Raw genomic sequence first — 24,716 nt, 5'->3', positions numbered from 1 at the left:
AGGAATTCAAGACTGGGGGTGGGAAGGTTATCCCTAGATGGGATATTCCTAGACAGGCGTGAGGTTTAGTAACTTTGGCAAAGGAAATTAAAAAGTTACGTTAACATCAAACTAATAGTTACAGATCATTCTTTGATGAGGTAAAGCCTGTACCATTCATGTATCTGTGTGTACATCTATGCCGAGTCTTTTGTGTTCAAAATAAGCCTTGTTAGGAGTTTTGGGGTCTTCATTAAGAGAAGCACGCAGGTACCATCCCCTCACCAGGAAATTGCGAAATAACCAGTGGGCAAACTCCGCACCCGCGGGGTGCTCCAACGCTCCCTCTAGCGACTCTGCACCACGGGTACCACAAACTGATTTTAATGTTAATTTTTAATTAGTTTATTTATTTTTTATGAACTCTCCTAATGTCTATTTATCACATGCTTGCTGGCAGCTGTGCAGGGTGGGTGTCACATCCTACTGTGGAGGAGAGGTATGAGTTCTCAGCTAACATCTTGTTGCATGCACCAAGCAGGTTTGGTTAGAAGAAATGAGTTTCATGCGGGTGGGTGTCATGGAGCCTGGTCCTCTGGAAGATTTAGTTCCCAAAAGTGTTTCAGGTTTTGTTCCAGGACAAATAATTGTGCTACACCTAAATGGCCATGCTGCAATGGTGAGGGTGCAATGTAAAGCTTCACTACGGTGGACTTTTGGAGCTCATTGGAGATACCTCCTAACTTTGAGGTCTTCAGCTAAGAGCCCTGTACAAATTGTATCAACACCTGAATGATTAGGACTGCAGGAAAAGTCTCTTATCAAGCATCTGAGCAATTCAGAGTTTAACTCTGAGTTGCAAAAGTGACCTTGGACTTTGAGACACCCAGGTGCTTAGAGGTAAAAGTCACCTGCAGATATTTTCAGCACTCTACAGCTCTTCTGGTGAGATGGGAGCCTATGGCATTACTGAATTCCACTAGGAGCCTGCTTATCTACGCCAATACGTACATAGATGTAATCTTTAAGTTGATCTGTAGACACTGAAAGGTGTGAAAGGTTCATTTTCTCCTGAAGGGTTTCAACAGGACAAGTCAAAAGTACAGATTCTCTTACTTGGTTAGCCAGCTGCTACCTGACTCTGAAAAGGCACTCACATGTAAAATGTCCATTTTTTGACAGCAAATCTAATTGGGAAGGTGGAATTGTGCTTTTGAGGATTTCTAACACTGCCTCAGGTGGGACATACTGCACAGGATTTCTGACCCAATGTATGGCCCTTGTTGGCTGCCAGGGCTTTGATGTAGTAAGTGCTTTCAGGGTATTTCTGATAAACCAGGCCAAAAAAAAAAAAAAAGCCTCTTGCTTGTCTGTTTTTCCTACCCTTCATAACAGGGGATAACCACCTAGAAAGTACAGGTTCATTGAGTATCTAGCTTTGATTTTCCTGTGATCCTGATGGTTCAGTATGCGCTTGTCTCCCCTTCTCAGTTAGGTTAACAAAATCCTGTGGTTTAGGTCATTAAATCCTTCTAGGCATTGCCTTAAAAAGGAGCCAAGCTGACTGTGCTCTTCTGCTGCGTTTGGAAATAAAAACATTGGACGTGTTCCTTAAGACAGATTGCTTCTGGCATATGACTCAAGGCTCTGAATGAACGGAGGGCTCTTCTGGTGCCAAGTGAAGTACATAGCCTTGGAAATAAGAGGCATTCAGGACAGCTCTCTAGCACTTTCTATTGCTTAGGCTAGGTGTCCTGTGTGCTTTTGTGGTTCCCATTTACTGGCACCGAACCCTCAATCTGGCAACCAAAGGTGTCATGTGAACTCTGCAAGCTGCAGCAGATGACTTGCTGTGCTGTGTTGCCCAACTATGTCCACAGGCATAGGTCTAAAATGTGTTAGCCCTCTCAGTAGCCACGGCCAGCTCAGCACTTGGTTGCACAACCATGTCTGTTTATGGCCATACATGAGCACAGCAGCCACCCTCAACGAGTACAGCTCACCACTGGACTCAGCTCTTTGCACGCAGGACGATGGGTTCTTTGGAGGTAATTGCATCTGTGACTACAGCAGAGGAGACAAAGTGCAGAGTGAGTCTGAAAAATAATTGCTTAAGCCTGGGTTCTTCGTGGAAGCATTAATTCTCCAAAACCTTTACCTTTACTTGTGGCTGCTTTGCCTGTTACTTGTACTGTAGCCCCAGTTCTGTGGCAGTGCAATGAAACCCTGACACAGGAACTGCCTCTGGTGCTCTACTTGCGTTCCCATACAAGCAACACTTGCATGGGATGGGCGCCATCCTACCAAGGACAAAATATTCTGAAGTCCTGTATTTACATGGATAGTTCCAGGCCTGCCTTCTATATGTGTGTGTGTTTGGTACTTTTATAACCACCTGGAGGAAGAGAGAAGTCACTGCACAAAGCACAGTAGCTCAGTGCGCTGTTGGTTCCATTGCCTTTCTGTCTTACCCTTTTTCATAAAGACAATGAAGCCTTTAGTGCAGGCCCAGTCGTCTTTTCTGAGTTTGTTTATAATCTGTGATTGTACCTAAGCCTTTAGGCAATAGTCATACTGATTTTTTTTTAAATAGGCACTACTTACAGATGCTTGTTACAACGATTCAGCTTCCTCACTGTGTAAAAAGGAATTTGTCATTGTGTTTGGAGATGGCCTATGGCTTCTGAGTGTCTTTCTTGCAACTAAAACCCTTCTGGAAAAGACAGGAATTTGATTTGGCCAATATGCTAGAGGTAGCTCTATCTTCACTTTGAGTGGCCTGCAGCTGCTAAGGAAGCCAAATTGCAGGGTGAGCTGGAAAGCAGGGATTTGTGAACTTGTAGTTCCTCAAAACTGGTGCAGGACTTCATACATTAGGGCTACACCTAAGCTGCAGATGGTTTTCTTCAGTGTGACAGCCATGGGTGAGACACTGGTGTAGTGCCAGTGACTCCTGCGAGCTGTGCCAAGGGGCACAGAGTCATCTCTCGGGATAGTACTGCTGTCCTCGCTACTAGCTTTTGCACTTTAGGATGTGTTGGCTAAATATTCCTGGCTGCTAAAGCAGCAGAGAAACGCTGACAGCTTCCCTGCTCTGCAGGTTGGCTCCTGGCAGATGCTTCAGTGCTGCCAGAGTAAAGCAGCTGCAAAGTAAAGGGATGCGAATTGTAGTGCTGTTGGTGGTCTTTCACTGGGACTACAGCTCAGGAGGAAACAGCAGCTGATCAGTGGGGAAGCTCGGGGCTTCACGTGGAGTACCATGGAAAAAAATACATATATTTAGGGGAAAAGAATGTTTTCAAGTAACTTTTGTTTGAAATAGTCTTAACTGAGATGCGCAGGATGAGCTTGTTCTGGTGAGAATCATGTGTCTAAATTGCTGTGCTATGAGATAAGGAAACATTCCTGTGTTTTCATTTTGTTTTATCTACTTGCTTGCTTTTATGGCAGCACTGTAAATGCCTCATGCTTCAGCTGTGCATATCCCAGAATTTAAGCCAGTGCTCCTTTACCCAGCAAAAGCTCGTGTCCTCAGAAGCTTTGTAGGCTGAAAAATACCTGGATTTGATGCTGTTGTTTGTTATCCGAAGCAAGGGCACCCCTGAATTGGCACCTCCTGACTCTCTATTGTGCTCTGCCTCGCCATGTGACTGTGCATGCTGCGTGTCAGGGACAAGCTGGCTATTCACAAAGCCACGCCGTGCGTGCCTTGCCGCTCACTTGCTGCACACATCGATCTTTTTGAACAAACACATCCATCGATGGCAAGGCCAGGGGCTTGAAAAGGGTGCAGCGAGAGATGTGTTAGGTAGCTTAATGCTCTTGATGGTCTCTTAAAGCGGTTTGCTTGTGGGACTACATAATGAAAACTCTGTGCTTAATGTTTTATGTTAGGAGGAAGAGCTCAGATTGTAGGCAGGACAGTTGGTGGTCTGTTTTCTCCTCAGCTGTTAAATTCTCTGTAATGTAGCCACGAGGCACTGGCTTGCCTGTTCTTAAGTGCTAGCAAGTCTCATGGGGGAATCTCTGAAGCTAAAACCAAATCACAGCTTAATTTCAGTAACGTGGCGTTATCTGTGAGCGTGCCTGTGCTTTGCTGGCAAATATATAACAAATAGGAGGTGGAAGCACCGAGGACGGCAGCTTCCACAGCAGCGCGAGGCGGTGTGTTCGGTTATCATACCATGAAGCCTGTTCATGCTAATGGTGTTAGAGCAAGTTTTTCTTGCCCTGTTACCCCGTGTGAAGTTATGTCGAGGAACAGAAGTCCTGGTGTTGCATTACACGCATACCAGACAAGGTGTACAGACAGCGAGACACCACACTGGGGAGAAAAATGCTTTATAAGGACTTGGGTGAAGGGAAAAGGGTTGCGGCTGGAGGAACTGGGGCTGGGTTGGACAAGCCAGTAACCCCAGCCTGTGGGCTTCTAATGCTGGATTAAAACTAAGGGATGTGCAGAACTGCCCCTGTGTGTGTTCGCTCTGCAGATCTGAGCCTCCCTGAGGCGTGGCTGAGGTCTTTGAAGCCTTTTTTCAGCTGAAGCCATCGCTCCGCGCGGCTGGGAGCCGGGGGCAGCGGCGGGGCCACAAAATGGCGCCCCCAGCCCCCAGCGGCGGCCCCGGGGCGCGTCCCTCCGGGCACCCCCAGCGCTGGGAGCGGCTCCCGTGCCCCCGACACCTCCGTGCGGCCGCTGCCCGGCCTCGAAACCCCGGGGCCGGGCGCTGATGGCGGCTCCTTCCCCCTCGGGGGCCGCCCTCACCTGCGCGGGGCCGGCCCTGACGCGTCCCGCCCCGCCTGGCAGCGCGGGCGGCGCCTCCGCGGCACCGGCAGCGGGGAGCGGCGGAGCCGGGCCGCCATGGAGCCCCGCCGGGAGCAAGGTAGGGCCGGGCAGGGCAGGGCGCTGCCCTTTGCTCGGTGAAACCCCACCGGGGCAGGGGGGGTGCTTATTTATACGGGGGGGCTGCTGGCCAGACCAGGAACCCGGGGTGGGGTGTGTGGGGGGGGGAGGCGGCTGCCACGTCCCGCTGGCGCCGGCACCCCCCGGGGGCTGCAGGGGGAAGGGGACCGCGGAGCACGGCTGGTGCCTGGCCCCGTGGGTCCATAAATCCTTCCTAATGGTTTTTTCTTTTTTTTTAAAAAAAAAAAAAAAAAAAAAAGCGAGCACCGGCCTCGATGGGTCCGGGCCTGTTGTGATGTTTTCGGGCCGCTGCTGTGGTGCCTGAAGCTTTCTCAGGTTTAGTTGTTGTGCTTACAGAGACTTGGGCAGCTTCTAGTGGGAAAAGCGAGCTATTGAGCTTTCCTCGAGAGCTTTAGAGACAGTGCTGACACTTCCTATGGGCTCGTCCTGTTACTGAACTCATTGTGGCTTGAAATCCAGCCCTGGGTAGGAGGGTGCTGCACCCCAGGCTGTGTAACGAAGCGGTGTATCTGGTGTGACAAACCTGCCATGAAGCATCCATGGTAAAACACCCTCTGCTGCCTCATTTTAGGGGATGAATATGCTATTTCCTCTTTCAGGCGAGGTGAAGACCTGCAGGTACAAGGAGAAAAACCTAAGGAAGGCACCACGCTTGTGCCTGTTCACTTAGTGGCTGGTCGTGCTCTGCTGGCCAGCCCTCAGAGGCTTTATTTCTGGCAAGCTGGAGTGCTTGTGCTGGAAATCCCATCTGGTGATGCAGTGTTACTCACCAATGACATGCATTTTGCTAAGCCCCAGGCTGTCAAGTCCTGGCCCTGGGGTTGGTGTGAACATCCTGGGTTGCTTCTGTTAACCAGAGAAGAGTTAAAAACTGCCTGTGTTTCCCTCCTCCACCCACCATCTGCACGTGTCAAGAAGCAGTCTCTGCTTAGCTTGTGCACTGAGCCCTTATGCTGGAGAAGAGTGGAAAGGAAGGTACTAGCCTGTGACCAGCAGCAGCAGAATCATTGAATGATTTCTTTCTCAGTTGGAGAGGCTTCATTTTCAGCAGAGGGATGTCTGGCATTCCTTTAAACGATGCTCAGTGCACACTCCTTTGCCAATCACTCCAGATAGCTGGGGCTTTGAGTGCTTGGAGTCTCTTGCTGTGTGATTGCAGGCACCAAAGCAGTGCTGCCAGTTCAGGCTGAAGGGACGTAGTGCTCCGAGCCTTCTATTGCTTTCTGTCAAGGTGCCATGAACAAAAATCCTGTTGTTGCGTGGGCTGAGTAGCTGAATGGGCTAACGACTGAAGTTGCATGGTTTCTAATTTCTTTTTTTTAATAAAAAAAATAAATAATGTACCTGGTTTTGCTGCAAAAGAGTATCTGTGTGCCTTGCCTCTGATACTGTTAGCGCAGGTCCCATGCACTACTGGAAAACAAGGATGGAGCAGCCCCCGCAGTACAGAAGCAGCACCTTGCGGTGCTCTGACTGAGGAGACTGCTTCTGAGCAGTCTGGTGACCACACACAGCACAAACCATGGTCTGGTGATACAGAAACTCTGACTTGGTGATAAAAGGTGGCTGTATATTCAGCAGCTTTTCGTTTACGTGAACTGGGGACTTTCAAAATGTACTGTTCTTGGGGGACTTTCAGGACGAGTCCCAAAACACTGCATGGGATCTCTTAAGAGAGCACGTAAGCCCTTCTTTTCCTAGAGCCTTGACTTGCATTTCTGGGGCTGATAAAGTGGACTTTAACGTTCCTTATATGCCGAGGGAACTGGTTGCTGGCAGTGGGACAAAGCTTACCTCATTGTCCGACCGAACAAAGGAGCACCTCTTTCGTCTGCTGTGTTTGCTTTCTCTATCACTGAGTACTTGCAGTACTGGAGGTAAGGTTTTTCTTAACTTGCTGTTGTAAAAGTCAAAGGCTTTGTAAGTAAATAAGACAGCTGGTGTCAGAACCGCGAAGGAGGAATTAGCTCACTGAGCTGAGCATCTCTAGCTGTGTCCTCAGGACGGAGGAGGGAAAAACAGAAGACCTGTTACATCAGCGGGTCCCTTGAACAGGAGCAGAGCTGCCTGAAATCTCTGGGAGGGGAAAGTCTTGTTCTGAGGGTCCTGGGTGTTGTTATGTGGGTTATTTAATGATGTTTCTGTCCTATTTTTCTCCTCAGCGGGTGCCTGGATGAGGTGCTGAGCTGCTGGGGATCAGTGCACGGTGTTGGAGGGGCCCTTCAGCAGCTGACATGTGCAGCTGCCTGTGTTTTGGCACAGCATGGGTGGCTGGAGCAGCGTCAGCTGTTCTTGCTGGGTCAGAGATTTGGGAATCGGAGGGTAACGGGAAGCTGTCACTTGTAATCACCCCCTTTTCAGGAGGAGGAGCAGGTGGGGTGGTGATGAGGCTGGCCCTGCCAGTTCAAAGCAAACTGGGACCATAGGGCTGTGAATGAGGTGAGTGCCTTGCTCTGCTGGATCCGTGTGCCTGGTGGCAGAGTGGTACAGCTGACTGAGGCTGTCGGATGCTCTGTAAGGCCCATAGGGGACAGAGGAAAAAAGCCTTAGTCATGGCTGTCTTCCTTCCTTCCTCCTCTCTTTGCTGCCCTCGCCGTGAGTGCAATCATCAGATGACCTTGCCTCAAGCCTCTGCCAGGTTCCTCTTTTGGCCAGAGCAGTGGTGCGGGGCTGAACTGGGCTCCTTCCTCCTCACCAGCAGGTCTCGGGGCTGTGTCCTCTTCCTCTCACCCCTTGCTCTTTTAACAGGAAGGGGCCCAGGTGATTTTCGTGGGGAAGGAGCCCCCCAGGCAGCACAGAGGAGCCTTGCGTGAAGTCAAGGGATGAGATTCACCACGTAGCATCAGTGAGAGAGTGCTGGACATCCGTGCAGGTGAGGGAGGATGTCAGCTGTACCAAAGAAGTGATGTTTCCATGGCAGCAGGAACAGGGAGTTGTCTTGAAAGCCAAGATCTTGATGACCAGCTTTCAAAAGGAGGGTGAAAAAAAACCCACAACCCCTCCAGTCACTGGTAGGTAGACTGGTGACTACTCCACTCTTAGCTCTGCTGCAGTCCTGGTAACGTGGGCGCTGTGTGTGGAGGCTCTCCCACCAGAGGAGGGGAGGTGTTCACCCTTGTCCTTTTGATGTCCTGCAGTGAGTAAGCAGAAAAATGTCAAACAAAGGATGACCGAAAGGGAAAGCAGCAAGCATTAAGTGAGATTAAGCACTACGTTGAAATGCTGCTGTACAGCCAAAAATGTTCCTCTGTCAGCTTCAATTTACGGCTGCAGAGGGACCACTTATGTTCCTCTTAAAGGCAGCGAGTGTCTTTAGAGTCACTCCTGTCTGGGTTTGGATTAGCAGCAGCCAGGGAGGCTGGGGCCTTTGATCAAAAACCCTGAGGTGCTGCAGGAACCTCTGCCCAGCCGAGCTCCTCTGTGGGAAGGAAGATGCAGAGCTGCAGCCAGCAGCGGGCTCCGAGCTGTCCCCCTGCTTTGAGCCACGTGTGCTGTGCCTAAAACCTCCGTGGGCAAAGAGGAGGCACACTTCAATTGCAGTGACGATTCCTGACGCTCCCATGAAGCTTTAGCTGAAGAATAATTATTAATTAGGATCTAGTTACTGCAGAAAGATTACTTATACACACAGGGTCTTGTTAATAATAAGATAGTGAAAGTTCTTATCTGTACACACAGTTTCTGCACCTTCTGGTGTTGTTCTCACCCTTCGACCGGCTTCTGAGGCTGGTAACGTCACCTTGGCGGTGGCAGGGGTGTTGAGAGCAAGCTGGCAGTGTTGTGACCCCTTTGGTGGCTTCTTCATCGCTTTAGGATCTTTAGGATCCTCTTCATGTGTCTGCTAACATGCCTTTTACCCCTTTGCCTTTTCTCTCATTGGTCTGCAAGCTCCATGTTACACTCAAATTCACTCTATTTAACACCTTTATCTGTCTTAGTTCCGATTTCTGTGCCCTGTTACCTCTGAAATCCAGTTTGCTCCCACTGTAGGTCTCTGACGTCCCCGTAGCTGTGGGGTCTCTAGCTTGGGGCAGTGGCAATACCCCACTGCGGGAATATCCCACAGAGGCCGGGGAGCAGCTTGCAGCTTGCTGTGGGCGGTGGGAGCGGCTGGAGGAGGCAGCCAGGCAGACTTCTTCTCCTGTTTTGCTTTCCCTTCCGTAGCAGCTAGAGGGAGCGGAGCGTTGTCAGAGCCTGCCAAGCTGAGCCACGCACAAAGGGATGTGACCGGGGCTGGGTTCGGTGCCTTGGTCAGATGCTTCTCGGGGATCAGAGCCCACGCTCATCTCACTGCGTGAGGAAAAACCTTGAGGGAGAAACTTCGTAAGTAATGCTCTTGAGGATCACCTGGGACAACCCTGGGAGCCTTGAGCAAGGTGGGGAGAGTTCAGGGCTGGGACTGAGGGGCTCTGAGCTCTGTCACAGCCTGGGGTGCTGCCCCTGCGACACAGCCAGCCCCAACACGGTGACCTGGAGTGAGTTCCTGTCTTCTCTTCGTCCAGGATAGCTTCAGTGCCTGCCTGGCAGGTACCTGTCTGTTCTTGTTCTTCAGGGGTTTGTCCTCTGGCTTATGGCAGCCGACAGTCCTGGCTGGTTCTTCAGGTGCCCCAGGTACTCGTGTCACAGTGTGCCTGTGCAGGCTGACAGCTGGGAGCAGGCCCCTGGAGGGCTGCAGGGAAGGGATGTCATCCAGGGGGACCTGGGCAGGCTCCAGAGGTGGGGCTGTGCGAACCTCACGGAGTGCAACAAGGCCAAGGGCAAGGTCCTGCATCTGCAAAGTCCCAAGCACAAATACAGGCTGGGTGAGAATGGACTGAGAGCAGCCCTGAGGAGAAGGACTTGGGGGTGCTGGTGGATGAGAAGCTCAACATGAGCCAGCAATGTGTGCCTGCAGCCCAGAAAGCCAACCGCATCCTGGGCTGCATCAAAAGCAGCGTGGCCAGCAGGGCGAGGGAGGTGATTGTCCCCCTCTGCTCTGCTCCTGTGAGACCTCACCTGGAGCCCTGAGTTCAGCTCTGGGGCCCCAGCACAAGGACACAAGTATTAGAGTGAGTCCAGAGGAGGGCCACAAGGATGATCAAGGGGCTGGAGCACCTCTCCTATGCAGACAGGCTGAGGGAGCTGGGGGTGTTCAGCCTGGAGAAGAGAAGGCTCTGGGGAGGCCTTACAGCAGCCTGCCAGTGCCTACAGGGGGCCTGCAGGAAAGCTGGGGAGGGACTTTGTGTCAGGGGGTGGAGTGATAGGACGGGGGAATGGCTTTAAACTAAAAGAGGGGAGGCTTAGATTAGATATCAGGGGGAAATTTAAGGAGTTGCGTTATTAACAGTTAGATCTGGAGCACCTTCTGTGCCCATGGCAGAGCTACCAAACCTGGTGTAACACTGATGTGCAGGGTATTTTTAGCTAGACCACTCCTTAAACACAGGTTGAAAGGTTTACCAGACTAATCCATTAAATGACAACTCATTATGTGGACTGGAGCATGACGGTATTTTGGGGGGGGTTAGAATTGATGTGTTTTATGTTTACAGTTGTGAAATGGGGCATGTGATGGGTGAGCTTGTGCAATAGGAAGTGATGATGCTAAATGCAGACCTCCCTGCAAACCCTGAGAGTAAAGCTGTTCACTGCTCCTTGACGCTGAGATCCTGCTCAAATACTGTGAGGCCCCCGTATTTCAGTAAAATAAAGGGTTTAACTTGCTCTACCTACTTCTCTTTTAGAAATGTAAGTAAGGATACTGGAGATCAGCTTAACCAAGTATGTTGGTGTTTAGGAGAACTTGCCTTTAAATGGAGTAGACTGGGACAGAATTATGTCATTCATGAATACATGAATGCAGCTTGGAAATCTTGGCTTGAGATCAATGCTCTTCTTATCTGAAGGAGTTTCCCATTTAGGTTGTGAAAAAGCGAAGATAAATTGCCTGCAATGTCACCCCGAGCCAGAAAGCGGTGTCCTGCCCAAAGCCAGATCTGATGGAGGCGGCGGATGCTCGAGTTCCTCCAGGATCTAGAAATCCTTGAAAGCTTTTCCCCCTTGGCAGGAAATCATCTCTGGACAAGGTTTCTCGACCCTTTTCTTCACCTTCTCCTGCTGCTGGAGTGCTTAGTGCTTTATGGCTGGCCGGTGATTCATGTGACAGCGATATCTGCGGGCCAACCATTGCATTTAATTTACTGGCCTGCTCTGACTTGGAGGAAGAGCAAACGTCTCTTAACAGGATTTACTCAGCTCAGGCAGCATTAAAAGTCATTCAAGGACGTATCAATCAGATCAAGTCTCAGCGTACTTATTAATATAATGGGAACCTCGGTGGTGGTATTACTCTAAAGGTAGGTGCACGAGCTGCATTATGTTTAACACAACCCCCTGCACTGGCTGCCTGTTGTTAGCAAATCGCTCCTGGCTTGTTGCACACACAGCTGCAGGGCTCTGTCTCGGCTCTTCAATGAGATGAAGAGCAGTGCAAAAACATTTGAGCCCACGACTTACTCTGTGCTCTCAGAGAGGTGCCCAGGACCGGGGAGCTGCTGTGCGAAAGCATGGAGGTGGTGCTGGCACGTGGTGCTGGTGCGCCTGGGCGAGCGCCTATTTCCTCAAGTTTGTGTGGGCTCACCAAAACTCTGCACTGGGTGAGAGAGGTAGGTGAATAATGAGCTTGTAGACATCAAACTGGAAGTGTCGTGCAATAATAGCAACCAGATTTCACTCGTTTGACAACATGAAATCTTAAGTTTGGTTAGTCAAGGCCTGGGAAGAGGAAATAGGGAAGTGTATCAGCTTGGTATTTGCTATCGCATTGGCTGGCTTGGCAAAACCTTTATCTTTGTAGTGGATAACTGAGTAAGGAGACAGTGCAGCAGGAGAGCAGCTTAACCATACAACCAGTAACTTCTGTGGGAAAGTTCTGGCAAAAAATGTACATTTGTACAGCTTTGTGGTCTTCAAGAGCATGGTGTGACTGAAAGGAGCCGTAGGACTTGAGAAATCAGAAAGGTTTGTGCTTCTCAAGAGGAACCACTTGAAAATAACTGATGTCCTAGGAATGTGAGCATATCTTTGGTTTGAGTACAGCAAGGCTTAGATTTGGCTGTAAGCTCTAAAATTCACTTCCACATCTTAATACTTATTTATTAGAGGCATGCTGGGGGCTGAAGCTTGGGCTCTGGGAAGAAAGGATAAGAGAAGCCTGGCTTCTTGTTCACTTCTGTAGCTTCTGGAGGTTCTGGGTTACCCTGGAACATGCACGTGTGGTGTCTTGTTTCTTTGATGTCCTCACAGGAGGCTCTTTAGCCAAGTGTGAAGTCATGGTCTGGCAGAAATGTCCTGTTAGAAGTACCTTCAGTTGAATTCTGTGGCACTGACAGGTAACTTGTCTTCCAGCTTTTCTGTGTTAAAACAGTACATTCTTCCTGCCCAAGAGGTGGACGCTCACTTGTCTTCTGCAGAAAGGGGCTCAGGGAGAAGTGAGTGGCTTTCCAACACGTTTGGCAGGAGCTACTTCTGAGTTAAAGGTCTGAAGTCAGGTATCGTGCCCAACGAGCTGCCTGCTTGTTCATTTTGTGAACAAAATGTAGGCAGTCCTTTTGGTGTAAATACGGAGTATTTGGCGGAGTGCTTCTGAGCCCTGTTTGCGTGCTGCTTGGTTGCAGAGGTGCTTCTGGTACTGCTGCCTGCTGTGCTTCTGTCCCTCGTAGCGCATCTACACCCTTTGCTGTGCCAAATCAGGTGCAAACCCAGTAACTGTTTTTGTGGGGGCCAGTCCATACCTCAAGCACTCGGTGTTTGCTGGCATTGCTGAGCAGCCTTGCTAAATCTACAAATAGTGCTTTTTTTCGGTGCTTTGCCTTTTAAATTTCCTTTCTAAATCTCATAACACATGATTCATGAATCAGTAACTCAGCCTGCTTTGTTTCTATCGCTCCCAGCAGCGTTTTGTGGCGGGACCTGATGCTGTGAGGTTAGCGCTGTGGGTTCCCAGAGCTGCTTTCCAGAGCCAGAAGCGCCGATGTGCAGCTGGAAGAGGCAGGAGGCTGCAGAGCACAGATCAGAGCTGCCTTCTGGGGGAAGCTGCGAGTCGTTCCAATCAAACGCCCTCTAGTAAAGCTTTTAATTAGATTGCAAACTTACATGCTCAAACTTTCAAACAACGCTGTTCCACGCCACAGCCTTCTTTCTCTCTAATCTCTTCCAAGTGCCATCTAGCTGCAGCTCAGCAATATTTTTCTGACATTTTCCCCATTTGTCTCTGAACGCGGGATCAGAGTCTCTAGAGAATGGCAGCGGAGCTGGGATAAGCAGCTGAAATCAAAGAACAAAATACAAATTCCTCTAAAACCTACCTGGCAGGGTTTTGACTCGGTTAATCTTGTTTGGAAGTGTTCCTCTGTGTTCTCGTTTTGGCCTGGCTTTTCCAAAGGTCATGCAGTGCCTACCTGATGGCTCACTCAGCGTCCTTTGGCCTGGGCTCTTGGTGTGGGCTGGAAATGTTTTTCACCCATTACTGCTGGAATCGACAAATGGGATTGTTCTGGCCACTGAGGCACAGCACTTTGCAATGAGGCAGGGAGTTCTCCCTAAGAAAAACCTTAAATGCTAGAGGAGATGGCTTCAAAAGGTAGTGGAGAAGCTGTGTGACTTTTATCTGAGATACACAGGCTGCGAATCTTATGGTATCATCTTGTCTGGCTGCAGAATATGCTGCAGCACGGATCTAATGGGTTTAATCCTTTGCAGCATCTCAGGAAATCAGCCTGTTTGTAATTGGACCGGGAGGAGGAGGGATGAGAACTGCTGCCCATGCTGAGATCTGCCTCAGCAGGCTGAAATGCTGCAGGCTGAGACTGTGGCCTTAAAAAAGGAGCAGCACCAGTAACCTGGAAGTCATGAACCCCAAAGCATCCACATTACAGGACTAACCATCTCACCTGGTCATTCTAACAGATCTGTTCTTTAATGTGGGTGAATGAGGACAGTTCAGTGCTGAGAAAGTGTTGGGGGAGCTGTCTCTGTACAGAGAGCCCTCCTGGGCAGTGCTGTCGTGTGCAGGTTTGGTCCAGAGGAGGTCCTTGGGGGGAGGCTGAAGTGTTGGAGTGAGGATGGTGGTGGTGAATTGGGTGCTGCCAGGAGACAGCAGACACCTAAACCTCCACCTGCAGGTCTGCTGGCTGTCCCTAACAGGGCTGTAGGAGCCCCAATTGTTACTGTTCATCTGTTGCTGTATCTCCACAGCTCCACTATTAACAAATCTTGGGAGCTGAAAGAGCTTCTGTTTTTTAAAGGAAGGGGGAGAGAGCACAGCATGGAAACTAGAGCATAAATGCACCAATTTAAGGCTTGCTGAGTGTCTGGCTTTCTGTCTTATTGCCTCATGGCATCTTTTCCTCTTAGAGCAGTCTTAAGGCCTTGGATCAGGCACCGAAAGGCTTTACATGTCCGTAAGGTGGTGAGGCTTTGAAGATCAACCTGATGCTACAGAGCCTACGCTGGTTTAAGCTGCTTAAGTGGCTCTTTAGCTCTTGTGAACAGCGCTGCTTGATGTAAATTGGTGCTGGCCAGCAGCAGGCTGGGGTGGCAGCTAGAGAGCTGGGGAGCAGAGGGGACCTGAAGAAAGAGCAGCGCCTGGCAGTAAGCAGGCAAATGTCTGGTTAGTGGTGTTTGCTCAACCTTTCTGGCTTTGCTAGCTGTGCTTCTTCCCATATAATTCCCGAGCACAATCTGTGCTACCTGGGAATGCTAAATAGCTACCTGGGAAAGCTTCAAGCACTCAGACCCTAACAGAACTGATGATGGGGTGATTAGTGGTGGGAGATGTGGTAATGCCTTGCTGAGCGCTCTGTGATACTCGCTTGAACTTGTCAGTAATTGGTTCAAGCATCCTTGACAGAAGTAATTTACCTTCGCGTCAGTCTTCTAACATGGTGCAGGTGCCTGAAGGGCCAACCTATTTGTCCTTAGCCAGTCAGGATAACAAAGCAGTACAAGTTCTGGAGCAGCAGAAGCATCCACAGCGAAATCTTCAGTTTAAATCTCAGGGGTCGTGAGCAGAACCCCACTGCTACCTGTCTGTGGAGCAAGTAAGTGCTTTTAGACTTCCCTATCTATTGAGGAGGACAAGGCACATCTAACAGGGCATGGCTTTGCAGCCTCAGCTCAGATTGAGCCAGCTGTGTGGGCCCCAAATTCCTCTGGAGAGTGGGGAGGGAGGCAGGGTGTGCCGTGGTGTGTTTTGGTCATGGGCTGGCCCTTACCAAAGAAGAGAGCTGTTCCCATAGCTTAGGGGAATCCCGATCCCTGCAGCGTTGGGGCTGTGGAGGGCTGGAGGTGACCTGGCTGAGGTGACCGAGGAGGAGCCTCGCTCGGGGGGACGTCATCTCTCAGGCTGCAGTGAGGACGTGTGGCACACGCTTGTGTCTGTGCTGCAGTGGGTGGCCGGGGCGGTAACCTCAGACCAGCAAGCCAGGTGCCAGACGGGATGTGAGAGTGTGAGAGTGCCTTTTGCATAGCAGAGATACAGGAAGAGTCCCAGGTCGAGTTTTGCCACATGCCATCTATTGAAAAAACAGCACGGGGCGTTTCCTGTGAGCGAGGGGGACATCAATGTTGACTCTCATTCATGCCCTAGCCCAGGAAATGGTACTCCTGGTGGCATGAATGGATCACCAGGGATGTTTTTAGCTCTAACAGCACGTCAGGACAGTTGCAAGTAGCTCGCATCGATTCGCTCCCAGTGAGTGATTCTCTGGGGCTGTCAACTTGCCGGTGGTAAACCCCCCTTCGTGCTTTTGTTTCAGGGAGGTGGTGGTGGAAAACATTCAGCTTTCCAGTACGCCTCGTGCTCCGAGCTGCTGCACAGGGCACAGGCTGCCTCTGAGCTGCACGAGGAGAGGCTGCAGGGCACTGCCACCAAAGCTTTGAACTTTTTGGGGTGAACTTGACGATATTTCTGGCCGCTGCTGCAGTCACGTGTCAGAAATGCAGAGGGATGTTGTATTGTCATCTTCTGAGTGGTTTCAGGCAATAGCAGAGCTGTGTTTCGGGCTTGCGTGCGCTCATTGTTAGGAGCCTGCAGGCAGCCTGCGCCAGAAACCAAAGTAGGTCTGCAGCCCAAAGGAGCTGCTCTTTAATTAGCCCAAAGGCCTGCTCCTGCGGTGGAAGTGAGAAGCTAAAAATTTAAGTGGTGCGCTTTCTTCTGGTAGCCCTGGGGAGTTCATGGAGGTGGCTGTGCTGCAGGGCTCCTCCGCTGCTGTGGCTCTGAGCAGAGTGGCCTCCTGTCTCTGCTCCCGTGGCGGAGGAAAAGGAGAACTGCCTTTTGGCTAATTCTGCATGCAGCTCGGAGCCCAGGTGAGGGCGTGGGGTTGGGAGGGCTCCGTTCAGGAAATCACTGCTGATTTCTTCATAGTACACGTGGCAAAACACCAGGATGAGGGCCGTGCCTTACAGCGTTACCAGTTCCTGCCGTAAGGCTGCCTGACGCACCAAGGGCACGGGCAGTGCACCTCAACAGGGGTTTTTTTAAAGAAAAGGGAAGGAAAAAAGCCCCAAACACAGCTTCATATGTAGATACGAAGCCGTCAAATACCGCAGTGCACATCTTCACCTCCGTGGAGCTGGGTGGTGTCTCCAGCACAGCCCTTGAGACGAGGGCTGCTCTGTCACCTCCTGAGCTCGCAGAGCCGGGTTTCTGGCACTCACAGCTGGAGAGACAAGAGTTACACAGGCAGAATTTTCCATTAATCAGAGGAAAAAGTCCTCCCCAGATGGTATATAGGGTAGATTACGGCTACTAATCCTTTTGTGTCCTAGAAGATTAAGGATATCCTGGTGTGGCTGCTGTCAGCTGACCCTTTTTTATTTAAATGATTGAAAATTCTTGGTGCCGTTCTTGCAGTAAGGGCGAAGGTTTCTCCGTTCAGTGCAAGGCTCCCGGGCTTCTGTTTGGCAAAGGCACGGTCTGTTTAAGTCCAGCCCCGGTTATAAATTTACAGGAACTCAATTTAGTGCCATGTAAACAGCAGAAGCTACGGCGTGGTTAAGAAATTTCTCACTGGACGGCTCTATCAAACACGGGAGAGGTGTCGGCTGACTTTTAGGAGGAGTTTTTGTACGGTGAGTGCCAGGTGAGGAAACGAGAGCTGAAGGAAGCCCTGTGGCTGCCGAAAGCCAGGATGCCTCCTTCGGCAGCAGCAGAGGGCGGCTACGTGCTCTGAGCTTTCTGACATGGATCTGGCCGAGGATTACAAGTCGCCCTTCGATTTCAACTCGGGAGTGGACAGAAACTACCTGTACCTCTCACCCGGCATAAACCTTTCTCCGCCTGGGTCGCCGACGCTGACGAAGCCTGGTAACGTCCTGCTCTCTCTTTGTCACAGAGTGGTGTGGGAAGCTTAGTGGCTAGTATCTGTAGAAAGGATCTGCTCGTGTGAGGGATCTGTGGCTGGGCTGAAAGGCCAGCGTAAGTGAAGTACTGCTGTTATCTGTGTGGTCTGCGGGCTCTGGGATCTCATGGAGGTAATATCTCGTGTGCATCTACCACCTTTATCTTACTCATCAACTCTGTAGGAAGGCAGTTTGTGGGGAAACAAAGCAAAAAATTAGGAACAAAAGGGCAACATCTGCAAGATTAATGTAGCCAGGCTAGATTGATTAGATTACTTTGTTTTTTTTTTTGGGGGGGGGGAAAGCGTAGGAATTATATGCTTAGACTGGAGCTCTGAAATTACACTACCTGCTGCTGCCTGAGTGTGTGTGTGTGTGTGTGTGTATATGTGTATATGTGTGTATATATATATATATATATATATTAAAAAAAAAAATCTTAGCTGCTTGACAAAAATGTCCTGTAAATCCTCAGCTCTCCTCACTTAGCATGCTCTGGAGGAAGCAGCTGTTAGGTGCTGTGCTGCAGCAGCAGGTGCCCTGTGCTGGTGCCTAGTGCCTACCCTGAGCAGCTCCCAGCTGGTGACCTCTGTTCCTTGCTGCTGGACAGGATTTTTCAGTGCCCCATTCTCTGGAGTAATGAAAAACAGAAGGCTTAGCCCTCCTTCCAGCGTGACAAAGCAAAGCTAAGTTAGATGTGATGGCTTTTTTTTTTTTTTCTTTGTGGGCTTGTTCTTTAAAGTCTTGCAACCTCTGGGGGTGTGAATGAAACCAAACCTCTGCATGACCCAGATGAGCTGCAGGGCGCTGAGGAGCAGCGGTCAGCTCTAGCTCTGCACCTTGTCCTCCTCTGAAAGGGGAAGCAGCAGCCCTCAGTACTTAGTGGCGATGCATCACAGCATGTGCCAACCTTCTGCTGTTTTCTTCTTCATTCACTTTGAATGGTTTTATGACTGGCCTTTGGGAGAGGCCAAAAGATTCCCTTCCTGAGGCTGAAAAAACGGGACTGGCTTTTTCACTGAAAGGGGAAGCACTTCATATTCAATCTTTCTTATATATTGTGAAATAAATCCCCTCTTTTAGCCACATCATATTATAAATTTAAGATCATTCTGGCAGCTTGTTCTTCTGGGCTCTAACAAGTACCTTTAGCTTTTTCTTTAGCTTTGCCAACTGCATAGTGATCATCAGACACTTGCAATGAGTGTTTTGGCACAGAAGGTCTGTCTAAAGGTAAGGTTTTGTAAAGGCGAACCCTTCCCCACCCAAAAGGTTGCTCATCTGAAGTGACCAGTGCTTCCTGAAATGGCTGGTTTGTGTTGCTAATCTTGCCTTCGAGCCAGGAAGTGGTAGGAACTTCAGGTCAAGATGGGTAACAAACTCGGGTTGAAAACAGCAAAGCACAGACCAAAACCTGAGTGAGAACCGAATGCTTCATCTGCCCCGTAAGAGGAACGTGGGCTTTAAGTCTTATTTCTTTGACTGCTTGTGATCTGCAGAGACCTGACAAACTGAGTTCTTAATGTCTTTATTTGGTTCATTTAACTAGATCTAATCAACTGTTGGGATAATTTCTCAGTCTTAGAAAAGCAGACACCTAAAAACTGACCTTAAAACTAGGTAAGTTTTCCCAATACAGGCTAACTACTTCCAGCTACTGGATTCTCTCTGCAGAATTTCCCCTCTGCTGAAGAGATTTGAAATGCTCACACTAAACTTGGTTACAGCAGGTTATCCAATGACTGAGTTTTAAGTGCTTTGCAACTCTAAAGAGAAGTAAGGCACTGAAATAAGAACAGAGGCCAAGCACTGCCTTGCAGGTGCACCGTGTCCTGCAAGTAGTGACGTGAGAGTGGGAATAATGCCAGGGCAGAGGTGAACAGTAGTGGGGTGAGAGCGCGGGTGTCAGGTGTCTGCATGCTTCAGATGGGACTGAAAGAGGAGTATCATGTGGGAGGGGGACAGAAAGCAAGAAGGGAAGGTGTGACGAGATGAGCTAGGTGAGGTGTGGAGGCATTTGATTAGCAGTGACTTCCTATCTTCCCAAACCATCTGTAAATGGGGAGGCGAGGTGAGATCTTTCCCATGCTGCTTAGTGTTGAACCTCAAGTTCAGCGTTGTGCTGCAAGAAGCAGCAGAAACTGCCTTGAAACACCACTTTTCCAAAGGCAAAGGATATTCCCCAAATGCAAGTTTATGATGTGGGAGGCAATCCAGCCTGTTTTTCTGCCCCTGAGTTCATTTGATCTATTTTTGGTGAGATAATCCAGATGACCCTTCCTAACCAGATTGAGCAGCCTCTCAGCAGGATGTGCTAATGCTCTGTAGGCAGTGTGCTCTTTGGTGCTTGAAAAGCATCTCAAATTTGGGTTTGAAGTGGTGAGGTCTGTAGCCCTTAAAGGGATTGCTAACCTAACTTGAAACCTGCTGTCAGGAAGAGGACAGTTTGCTGAGGATGACAGTGCATCAGGGAAAAGTGCAGTTTGATTTTCTTCCTTCTTTTGGGCATATATAATAGCATAAGTAGCAATTAGACAAAGTTAAGGCATTCCTAATGGCTTGGTGTTACAACAAGGAAATGTGTTGGTGTATAAATAAGTGATCTGGCTGTGGGACATGAGCTGTAATCCTTCCGTATTTTGGGTTGAAGTGCTATGTTTTGTTTGGGCATTAGACTTGAACCCTCTGTGTCCCCCTTTAGATTTCTGCCAGAAAGTAATTGGGAAACCTGTAGGCTCTCTTATGTTTAAGACAGATGTAATTCTCTGGGGAAAATGTGGTGCTGATTTCATAAATGCAGGATTCAGTGTGCTTCCTGATTGCTGTGCTCCACGGCTGACTCGCCACTTACATTCTGGCCATACATTGGTGTGCTTCTACTGTTCTGGGCACAAATAGAGGTGGAAAACATACCGTTAGGGAGAGGATTTGTGGAAATTGAGCTTTGTTTTAGTTTAATAACTTTATCAAGAAGTCATCATCTCTTCTTATAGATTTGACAGCTGCTGGGAGCATATTTTATAGAATTACAGCTTTGCAGAATCTTTTTTTTTTTCCCCAGGCTTTTTCGGTGTGTTGTGATGTAGCTGTTTGATACCAAGCCTCACAAGGAAATTAATAGTGATGTAACATTGCTCGTTAATGAGTTGGTGGATTCTCAAGCCAAACGCTATCACGTAATGCCATCAACAGCTGCTGAAACCAGGGTGGGATTGATCTGGTTAATCACTGTGGTGCCTAGCAAGGGAACGCTAATGTGTCCTCAACTTGTCTGAACGGATGCATGCTTCCAGCCCTGTGAAAGGATAGAGGAGGCAATTGTTCTCCTGGTACCCCTGAAACGCCTCAGTGCCAGGCTGTTGTTAACAGAACAGCTGGCTAATAGCTGGAGAAGATCCACCCATAACTCTGCTTTTCCTGAGTTACTGGGTTTGTCACCCTCCACTATCATTTAAAAAAAAATCTCTATGGTTTAATTTGTTAGGCTCTTCATTTTACTGTATTTTACTATATATACAGCTATTTTACCTTTTGGTGAGTGTTAGTTCTGGGATCCTGTAACCATTCCAGCATACAATCTCTCTGCAAATTGGTTTCTTTGCAAATTAGTACAGGATTCCCTCGTTTTGGTGAACTGTGTTTACATATCAGCTAAAAAGATAGAAAATGGGGAATCTTTTGCTGTTTGTTGCATTACTTGGTTTGCTCAGCCCTGAGCAGAGCAGGCTGAGGGGAGGCCTCATGGCGGCCTGCAGCTCCCTCACGAGGGGAGCGGACGGGCAGGCGCTGAGCTCTGCTCTCTGGGGACAGCGACAGGACCCGAGGGAACGGCATGGAGCTGGGACAGGGGAGGGTCAGGCTGGGGGTTAGGGAAAGGTTCTGCACCCAGAGGGTGGTCGGGCACTGGGACAGGCTGCCCAGGGAGGTGGTCGCAGCACCAAGCCTGCTGGAGTTCAAAATGGAGTTCTTAAAACTGAGCACATCGTGGTGATACAAAGAATGTTGTTCTCCCTCCTCTTCATGAAGGTGTGAAGACAAAGGCTGGGAGGGGTCATAGGGGTGTTTGAGATTCATACAGAGGGGTTCAGCACAGTTCTGGTTTCTGGATTTGGAAGGGGAGGAGTGGAAGAGCTGACTGGCATCCTCCTCAGTCCCTTCTCAGCACTCCACCACCTTGTCTGCAGTGAAGGCCTTTTGGTCTTAAACTTTCTCTGGGCTTCTCATCTGTCTTAAGCTGTTCTTTTGTGGCTGGATTTTACTTCTAGTTCCAGGCTCTCTGTGACTTCCTAGCCATGGCAGTTCCAGTTATGAGGGGCAGAAAGGTCAAGCACTGCATATGGGGAGGAGTTCTCCACTTGTGGTGCTGAACTTGCTTGTGGCCATGACAGTTCCCAGTTTGCTGAGAACAGACATTTTTCTCTGATCCAGAGAGCAGGGAGGGAGGGAGCGAGCCTTCTTTGCTGGTTCCAAACACCTCTAATGTCTCCAGAGTTGGTGCTGCAGGGGCAATTCAGAGCAGTAATCATATGAAGTCCTGGGCGGAGCATGTGTGTGAACTGCTCTGTGGTTGAGATGTGCTCTGAGCCTTGGTTTTCATCAGAGTAGTGGGCAAGGTCGTTCTCAACAAGTTTCCAGTCTCCTCCTACAGCAGAAGTTGAAATTATATTGAGTTTTATTGCAACTTGATAGAATGAAACAGTAAAATGTCTTCTGGTCTCCTGTATGCCGTAGTACTTGGACTGTGTCTCTTGTATCCTGTCATCGGTCTTATTTATACACTGGCATGAAAGGGCTGTATGTCAGCATGTAGTTGTCTGGCAAACGCACAATGATTTGACTCTTAATGGTTTGTTCACCTCTAGGGCTGCTGAGAACTGACTCTATACCTGAGGTTGGAGAGGATGCTGCTGCTACAGTGGGTATGGCAGAAACACTCTCAGAAGAACAGGATGAGCTAAGAAGAGAGCTTGCTAAGGTAAATCTCTTAAATAGTTCTTAAGTTGGTTTTGAGAATTAAAATCCATGTCTCTGAACACACAACTAATGCTATGTGTATTCGTTCTGAGTGAAGCTGGGTACTGCACTCTTCTGTGTTGTGGGGTGTGAGGAGAAAGGGAACATGTCAGGAAGAAACTCCAATTATAAATACGGGGAATTAAGCTAAAAGTGCGTAGTAAACAGAGCTTAAAACAGAATTTATAGATGTCTAACTCTTGTCCACCCCTTTCTCACCTAAGGGTGGGAAAAAAAAGCTGTCAGAGAACATGGTTAGAAGCCAGTACCAAGTGATATCTCTATTGCTATGGTGTGGTTAAAGCTGTTCTCATGAAGGATGCTTTGTAGTAAACTATGTGTACACTACTTTGCTAATTGCTAACTGTGTAACTATTCTTGTCTATTCTTGTCTATACTTGACAGTAGCAGAAGTTTTAAGAGCAACTAAAGTAGCACTTGTTGAGGGACAGTAAAATATTCAAGCCTGGTAAATGCATTTCATAAGTCATCAAAGTCAAGTTTCATTGAGTGGACTTCTTTCCTTTGTAGCTCCCTGTGACTTTATTCCCTTTAGGGTCCTAAAAGAAATTAGTTTAATCTTAAAAGTTAGGCATACCAAGGTTAGCTGTGAAATAAACACACAGCTTTTCAGTCAGGCTTTGTTTTTAGTAGTCCTGAGTATTGTTCCATGTTGAAATGGTCAGTTGAAGGTGGCAGGGGAATCTGGTCTTGCTGAGCTGTCATGCTGATCTTCATACAGGTATCCAAACCCAAGGTGCATTAAGGGTATTGGTATTCCCTCAAAGGGGATTAAATGAGTAGGCAGCCTGATATCCTGAAGTAGGGTGGTCCAGTCTGGATGAAGAAAGTAGGCTTGGATGCCTACCTTTGTACGTGTTGCCTTAGTGCCTCTGTCAAACAGTTCTACAGTGCTATTCTGTAGGCTGTAAGCCTCTGACTATGACCTGGTCCATGTTTCTGAGGGACTTAATTGACTATATGTGTAAATAAGAAAGTACACAGACATTGTAGTTTCTTCTAGTTGTGGAACAGGTTATATTTTTTTTAAACCACTCAGTCTGCCACTATTCCCACCCCTCCAACTCCTTCCCAGCACGCGCTGGGAAGGACACTCCTGTGGCTGAATTCAGCTACAGAAGAATTTTTATGGCCAAGAAAGGAGACAAAACTCATGTGTGGAACAGACATGCTCTGAGCTTCCTCATACTGTCTGTAAGCTAGCATCTCTTCTGATGTGGAAAGAGCATGCAGACTTGGTGGTCCCAGGTTTGACTAATATTCAAGCTCAATGTAGGCCCATGGAGTCTAAAGGTAGTAATATCTAACTATACAGTCTTTCAGAGCTACCCAGTTGCTTATGACTATTATACTAAGAGAGCTAGCTGCAAGTAGGCTTATTTCTGACTAACTGGTTGTTGTTGTAGACTGTTTGATTTCCCCTTCAGTAATTAGAAACAACTGTGAGGCGATGCTAAAAGAAAAAAAAGCTGTTATCCCTTCCATTACTGGTGTCTAGTAGATGTTTTTTCCTATATACGTAGTTAAATGGCTGTGTAGATCACTTGTTGACTTGATTCTCTCATCTCTGCTGCAATAGGTGGAAGAAGAAATCCAGACACTCTCACAAGTGCTAGCTGCCAAAGAGAAGCACCTAGCAGAAATCAAGAGAAAGCTGGGAATTAACTCCTTACAGGAACTAAAGCAGAACATTACCAAAAGTTGGCAAGATGTTACATCAACTGCAGCGTATGTACCTCTTCATGATGGTAGTCTGAGATGAAAACTAAGAAGTTCTTATGTCTAAATCATCTATTTCTGTGAAATACGATGTGTTGATAACACAAAGTTAGGTTGCACTAAGATTTGTGTAAATAATTCATAGACTTATCTCATTGAGGCCACTGCTAGTCATACCACCTCATGCAAAATAAGAATGAACCATAACATGGGAGATTCTAATACATTTGACTAACAGAACTGAGATACCATTACCAAGATATCAAGGTGTACCAAGTCAGAGTATCTTTTTCTACTGTGGAAAACTTTGTAAACTGAGCTCATGCAGGAGGAGTACAAAGTCACAGTTAATATTCTAGCCAAACAAAAACTTCTACTTTAAGGCATAGAGTCAACTTCATTTTCTGCAGTCACTGACTTTCTAGAATGTATGAGGATGTACCTCTTAATACAGAATCTTGTGCTATGAAGTTTATTTACAAAACCATTATGGATAAGACTTCAGACGCTTGGTACCAAAAATAGCATTATTTCTTAATGTGTATTTGTGCTGTTTTCTCTTTTTGAAGCCCTACAGTAGCAGATAGCATCTGTTCTGGGGCTGGAGTAGTAGATATCTGTTGGTGAATCTGATCTGAAATCTGAGGTGGCAGAGATGCTGTAGCCAGAAGAGACAGCAATG

General features: G+C 48.4%; 1 protein-coding gene across 3 annotated transcripts in view; it reads left to right on the top strand.

Moving 5' to 3' along the window:
* The first annotated feature begins 4,790 nt into the window (after nt 1–4,790).
* The window catches only part of TPD52 (tumor protein D52), a 29,378-nt gene continuing 9,452 nt past the window's right edge, over nt 4,791–24,716 (top strand). For all 3 annotated transcript variants that reach the window (XM_032181945.1, XM_032181944.1, XM_032181943.1), the window contains exons 1-3: nt 4,791–4,859; nt 22,144–22,256; nt 23,895–24,043. In XM_032181945.1, the coding sequence (XP_032037836.1) occupies nt 4,838–4,859; nt 22,144–22,256; nt 23,895–24,043 (284 nt within the window). In that variant the 5' untranslated portion in view covers nt 4,791–4,837. The remainder of the gene's footprint in view (nt 4,860–22,143; nt 22,257–23,894; nt 24,044–24,716) is intronic.

The sequence above is a fragment of the Aythya fuligula genome, chromosome 2, assembly GCF_009819795.1.
Source record: "Aythya fuligula isolate bAytFul2 chromosome 2, bAytFul2.pri, whole genome shotgun sequence".
Classification (NCBI taxonomy): domain Eukaryota; kingdom Metazoa; phylum Chordata; class Aves; order Anseriformes; family Anatidae; genus Aythya; species Aythya fuligula.
Note: the sequence above shows the minus strand (reverse complement) of the source record. Positions and strands in the feature narration are given on the sequence as shown.